Below are 6,959 nucleotides of genomic sequence, written 5' to 3' on the forward strand. Positions count from 1 at the left end.
TTTAGTCTAAATGGGGTCAGTCGTGGCGAAGGGATACAAGTGTGAGATTGTAAACGCTACTGGTTATGGGTTCGATCCCCACTCGATGAAGAGAAAAAAATATTTAAAGTTATATTTTCATTTCTTTGCTCTGGTATTGAAGCAAAGCGCATCATTGAGTTCCGCCACTTAACACGCAATGCTTCCGGAATTCGCTAAATAGTGAGAAACGGAGAGTTAAAATTAGGTTCCCTCTGCCTCCCCTGCTGTGTGCGGGATACAAAGTGAAGCTCATTTAGTTTGCCTTGATATAGCATCTGTATATTATTATATACAATCAATACCACTGGTTCGTTCAATGATGACGGTAGTTATGATTTGACCATAAAACTATAAAGCTTTCACCAAGTTCATAGACCTGGACTTACGTGTATAGGAAATAATAAATCTTGAACTTACAATGTTAAAAAGCTTTGACGTTTGAATAGTGTTATGGAACTTAATAACTTAGGTACTGGCTTGTTATTTTAATGATCCATTTTGTTGTTTTAAATTATTAGTATAAAACATTTCTACAGTTGTTTAAGGGTAATCTCTTTTGGAGTTTTTTTAATGTTTGAGTTTGCGAGTTTTGTTCCTCTTGTGGGAATCGAACCCACAACCGTCGCGTTACAGTCAAACACTTGTGCCCCTGCGCCACTACGGCCTCCATAATATAATCATATAATTATTATTTCATTCACATTCAATATTTTTGTAACAAACTTTTGTCTCATTCATTATTTATGTATGCACGAATATATAATTTCAATTAATAATTATTTGAATATGCTGTCGATACATTTCATAAAAGTGAAAGTTTGATTTAGTATTTAAGTAAGAAAAGTCATATTAAGATATCGTATGGAAGAGGTAGATTCGATCTGCAAGGAGATCAATTATGATTATTTTGTGTGTGTGTGGAGAACGGAGTGTCTTCACACTACGTTCTCTGTGCTTTGCGGGAAATAAAGGTTTTTCATAACGTCTAAAACCTTTAATCATTTATGTGATAATTTATGAAATGACTTCTTACATTACTGAAAGTAATTTACTTAATTTTCTACTTTATATTATTTTTATTATATAATAAGTATATTGTTAGTAATATTTTGTCGTTTCAAAGATATAAAAAATATATATAATAATTTTAGTACGAGTATTGAAAAATATTTAAGAAACAGTCGAATAATAATATGAGTTATAAATAAAGGAAAACGAATATTCTTTAATCAATAGTTTTATTGATAACAACTTGAATAAGTTAAATAAATTAGTTCAACAACGGTTATTTTAATAAACAATAGAAATAAATATGATTATCATTATATTATTATATTTACAATATTATATATATTTGAGTATTTGATATAAAAACAATAAATATATATTATAAATATATAAATATATAATAATATTTAACATATAATAATAATATAATAATGAGATCTATATATAACAGATAAATAAAATAAATACAAAAATATAAACATATACATATATAAATATTTGGCAATATTTCTTTATAATATTGATAAACTAAATAAATGCAATATTATAATTTTATTTACATATGTACAATAAAAATATTTATTTTATATTATTCTATATATGCTTTATAAGATATAGATATTATATATTTATAAATATATGTATATAAATATCTATATATGTTTTTTTATATTTATGTATATATATGCCCATACTATATTATGTACATTGTTTTACTTAAAATAAATGGATGCCTATTATTATTAAAGCAAATTCCAAAGACTCGCTTTTCAATAAATATTATTATATGTACATAAATTATAAATAAATATTTTTTATTCATTTTAATTATTCGAAAAAAGTATAAAAATCTGAAAGTATATTCCATTTCTCTTATAGCATAATCGTTAGCCATTTTCTATCGCCGGTGTCTCAAATTAAATCAATCAACATAAATAAATAAATAAATATATGAATAAATAAAATAAATAAAAAATCCAACTTGCTGTATTGTACTAATCACCATATAAAGTGATTTACAAAGATGTTTTCATTTAATTGGAAACGTATTTAACTAATATATAAAATATATTTCAGTCTATTTTTAGATATTTTCTAAACGACTGTTAGAACTTTTAACTAACGTTGGCGGGTACTTTACTACAAGTAACGTATAATTCTGTATATAATATTACGTTTTTGCTTGGTGGGTCGATATACCTATTGGGTGTAACCACTGTACGCTAAATCGTGACCATCGAGGGACCTGAAAATTTTTTTTATAAAAATTATATATTTTACTATTACAAGAACATTTTTAAAAGGCAGTACAGTCGTGCACGGGTGTGCGGCTGTTAACGCAACAGGTTGTGAGTTCGAGGCCTAGTCGAAGAAATGAAATATTTAACATTTCCATTTCTGCGCTCTGGTAACCTAATCAGATAAAATCAGAGCGCGTTGTTCTGAGTTCTATTAAAGCTTCTGTCACTCAACATGTAATGCATCCAGAATTAAACGAAAAGTGGGAAACGGAAATTGATTTTAGTGGAACCAAAGTATCCGGTAGGCTCCCAGGTTCCCTCTGCTACCTTTGCTTTGTATGGGATACAGTGTGAAGCAAATAAAAATAACAAATTCCAGATCTTTATAAGTGCGTCCTTGAGTTAATTTTGTAATGTTCCCAAAATATATTAGTTGTGCCAAAACATATTCGGTAATGTAAGAATGCTTTTTTACTTAATTAAAATGTTAATATTTATTTAAATTAAAATATTACGTGGCCTATTGGAGAAATTATTAAATATAATTTCAATAAAATTTCAATGTAGCAAGCGCAGAAACCTACCTGCTCCATCCTGCACCGCCATGGCCAGCGGAAACCACTACTTCATGAGCTTCACCGGTGCCGTTCGACGACAGTAGTTTCTTAAGCCCAATGATACCAGCAAGTACTAATGCCAACTTGGACACGATGAGTGCCTTTCCTGCTAATAAAGCAAGAGCTCCAAATGCTAATGGTACCATCATACCCCCGATAAGGAGAGGGATGGCAAGAAGTGGAGCCAACTTCTTCCTTCTACCACGTTCTTCATCGAACGCACGTTGTAAATCTGATCCTGATGGGAACTGAACCTGAAATGTTATAAAACTTTTTAATGTATATTTATGTAAATAAATGGATTTTTTATAAATCTATGTTTTATAAGTCTGGCTGTAAACGGCGAAGAATAATTTTCATTATCTCACTCTGATAAAAGACAAAGCGCGGTGTTGATCTATTTAATGAGCTTTCCTTGGAAAGTACCCTATAAGTCTTCTGCACTTTTGATTATGCGGCGAATTTCAAACAAAATGCTGTAAAATCGATGCATTTGTGTCCCTATCTTTTGATTGCATTAACTTAGGTCTAAATTTGGTCCGTGCTTTGAGGGACCGTAGACGTAAACATTTAATATTAATTTTAGCTTGACATCTCCACACGATCTCGAGATAAATGGTCTTGACAGACTAACCGATGGACAATAAGTAATATAAGGATTCTGTTTTTATTACTAAAATTCAGTAGTTACAATTATATATCACTATAACAAAGTCGTAATAAAATAAAAAATAACCTAAATCCAATTAAAAATAATCATATTTTTTGTTTACAATAACCATAATGTAAAGATAGATCTGTAAACCACATCTAATTAGCAAAAGAAACCGTAGAATAAAAACTTAATAGAGTATGACAAGGAAAAAAGAAAATTGAATTAATTGCATCAATTATAATGTTATCGTGAAAGCGGTCACGGTGCGTCCACGCATGGTATGCTGAAGTTTCATGATAATTACTATTTTCTAACGTTCATAAGATTTTTAATTAGTTTTAAAGGAAATAAATATTTTATTGAATAACTTTTATAATATATAATAATTTAATTTGTGTTTAATTGCGGCTCATTATGTCGAACGTATATTTGAATTATTTGTATATTTATTTACACGCCGTATCCCGCACACAGCAGGGTAGGCAGAGGGAACCTAGTGTTAAGACACTCCGTTCCCATTAATACACTTCCGATATCCCCACTGTCCACCGAATTCATCTCCTGGAGTGGAAATCTAACCCAAAAAAATTGCTCTAATAAAGTAATCTAGCATTTCTCAAAACTTTTTACTAGTTAAGAAATTAAACGAACATTGACATATGTAATTAAAAAACTATTAAACATGAAGGGTTTAAGCGATGAATACAAATAGCGTTGGAGCCTTATCTGGTAGAGACATTAACCTTGAAAATGTTACATCAGTTACAGTATTACGTATCGCACACGTAATTCATAAAGACATTAGTCGAGTAATCTCTAAGTGCTTAGGAGACTGAGCTCGTTCTCATTATATATAATATAATATTGATATTTCATATTATATAGGATTATATTGTACTATAAGATTTGAGGCCAGTCTCGCAGTTTCGCCAATCAACACGCAATGGCTCTGGAATTCCGTGGAAAGTGGGGGGTGGAAGTGTCTTAGTGGGTACGGAGTGTCTTGAAAATATGTAAAGTAGGAGAGTACAGAATGTATAAATATTTTGTTTGGCTCAACGTTAACGTATGTAATATATTACACTTTTAAATATATGTACAAAATATTTTTTTTAGCTTTACGCCTATAGCAGTATTCTCGTCCAAATTCAATGTCGATACACAAACATATGTTAAGAACTAATAATGCAGTGCAGTCTAATCTAATCTAATCTTCATCGTACAATGATGAAAAGATAGAGAAAAAATGGACTATGAATTCAATTCCCACCATGTAGAAAAAATTTTTATAACATTTTTTAGACATACTTAAATTCAGACATGGATTATGAATAAATTACAATTAAAAGCCGTTAAGTATTAAAAAAAACAAAAATCAAAAAAATAGAATTAAGCTCAAATCAGTTTGTTTGCTCTTCAAAGTCTGAATGCTTGGAGTACGCGTAAAAAAATAATAATAACCATTATAAAGTTGAGCGGTTCATGTTCGGAATAATATTATCTTCTAACTGTGAAATGAGCTATCTACAAAACGCACGACGAAGTGGTATATTAGAAAACTTGTTATTACTTGCTTAGTACGCTAAAGTTGAAGATAGTTATTAAACCTGTAGAGAAACTGACCGAGCCAAATGAGATCAATACAATATGGGCAATCGAGTCGTGCTTGTGTTTTCATTTTCATATTGTTTCTAGTATTAAACATAATATAATCGCCTTCATGTGATGTACATGTAAGTAGAAAACTACTTAGATTAAATTTTATGTACTCATATTTTTCATAATTATATGATCTGAATTAGATTTAATTTGGGTAATTTATTTAACCAATTGAATGTAGTAACTACTAAAGCGTCAATTTTTTTTACCATTTATAAAGATAACAACGATTGATAAGCAAACAAATATAGCTAATGAATATCAGTAACGTCATCATTAAAATTATTTATTCTGTGAGGTACAATTTCCTGAGTTGATAAATTTAAAAATTTCAATGCAATTGTTAAACGCAATCAATACTTTAGAGAGTCATCAATAAAAAACCACAAAACATAAAATCAATCTATGATAACAATATATGGAAGATAAAAAAGTAAAATAAAAAATCCAAGTTAGCTTAGTAAGTGCTTTATCAAAGAAATACTAAGAGAAGCAAGATATTATATAGCATGCAAGAGTAGCTTAAGAGTAGCAAATCATTCTCTATGAGTATAAATTTTAAAGACTTTTAAGTTCAAAGCTGTTATTTTTAAGACAAAATGTATGTAACGTTAACGTTTACCTGTATGGTATGAGTTTGCATGAATGATACGATTTTGTCCATAATAAAGTTGTCTAATGAGCTCTCATCAAGACCTCTGGGAATCGCTTCTTCAGCTTCCACGTGTTGGACTGCATCTCCATTTTTGGTGATTTTTACACCACTTAATAGAGAAACTTCATCGCTTTTCGATATCCTATTCAGAGATTTTGCAAGCTTTAGCTTCAGACATCTGCTCATGTCATTGCCACTGCAATCTCTGTAAGTTTCATATGCGTATTTCAAGTCCCCCAAAATGGTGTCATGTGAACTCCTCGGTTCTTCATATATATCTTTGGTTGCTGTCCGTGCACTTACGGCTACGGCCAAGGTCAATACGAAGAGATAATTAGGCACCATTTTATTGTCGTTCGCACGTTCGTGGTAGATTGGTTACTGTGTTTAAAACTAGAACAGTGTTAGCGTTTATATGCGCTTAGTTTCACGGTACACTGGGTGTGGCTAAGAGGGATGCAGCGATGCATTTATGCAGTTTATAGTACAATCAGGGATAAAGTGTTATGCATTTAGTATATTTAAAATGAAATATAAGCTACAATTAAAAAAGTAGTTAGTTAAATTTAAAAGGTTAAGAGACAAATCTTTTATCCTAAACATTTTGGTAATAAAGTGATCAAAATTGTTGAGATAATTGGAATTAAATGAATAAAAGGAAAGAATTAAGACAATCAATTTATAAAACTTAATACATAATTAGATTTTATCAATTTATTGTCCATTTTATTAAAGAATCTAGATAGCAGAAATAAGTAGCCAAGCCACACAGTAATCAAAACTATGATTTTAAAGATTTTTATATATAGATAGATATAAAATAACTCATACTTTTTTGTAGGAAGAAAATGTGTAATAAATCTAAAAATATTTCATTAGACGGTAGTAAATTATTTATTTTAATTTGATACAGCTCCAATATCATATTATGATCACTCCTGAAGGTAATGCTATGCTGATGATATGATGTCCCAGTGAAATGTAATTAAACATGACAATGAAATATATAAATATTTTAAACTGACAATATAAACATTTTTTTATTTCAAAGAATGTCTCAATACATGATAAAAATGTCAACATTTGTGTTCTTCATTGTACAT

At 29.7% G+C, this 6,959-nt stretch overlaps 1 protein-coding gene across 1 annotated transcript; it reads right to left on the reverse strand.

The window, feature by feature from the left end:
• Positions 1-1,245: 1,245 nt before the first annotated feature.
• On the reverse strand, positions 1,246-6,295 carry LOC146528298 (uncharacterized). Its single transcript, XM_085203393.1, has 3 exons — positions 5,824-6,295; positions 2,855-3,141; positions 1,246-2,275 (listed from the first exon to the last, which is right to left on the reverse strand). The coding sequence occupies exons 1-3, from the start codon at positions 6,199-6,201 to the stop codon at positions 2,230-2,232; spliced, it is 711 nt and encodes a 236-aa protein (XP_085059519.1). The 5' UTR covers positions 6,202-6,295; the 3' UTR covers positions 1,246-2,229.
• Between the last annotated feature and the right edge of the window lie 664 nt (positions 6,296-6,959).

This window comes from Heliconius melpomene, chromosome 19 (assembly GCF_056956725.1).
Source record: "Heliconius melpomene rosina isolate 202511_hmr_F chromosome 19, ASM5695672v1, whole genome shotgun sequence".
NCBI classification, from domain to species: domain Eukaryota; kingdom Metazoa; phylum Arthropoda; class Insecta; order Lepidoptera; family Nymphalidae; genus Heliconius; species Heliconius melpomene.

What these genes read in the sequence shown, in the direction of transcription:
- LOC146528298 (XM_085203393.1), bottom strand. Translation starts at nt 6,201, where the DNA reads ATGGTGCCTAATTATCTCTTCGTATTGACCTTGGCCGTAGCCGTAAGT. An exon ending in TGCAAACTCATACCATACAG is followed by an intron (nt 3,142 to 5,823) that starts GTAAACGTTAAC and finishes ATAACATTTCAG; the next exon opens with GTTCAGTTCCCATCAGGATC. An exon ending in GGCGGTGCAGGATGGAGCAG is followed by an intron (nt 2,276 to 2,854) that starts GTAGGTTTCTGC and finishes AAAAATTTTCAG; the next exon opens with GTCCCTCGATGGTCACGATT.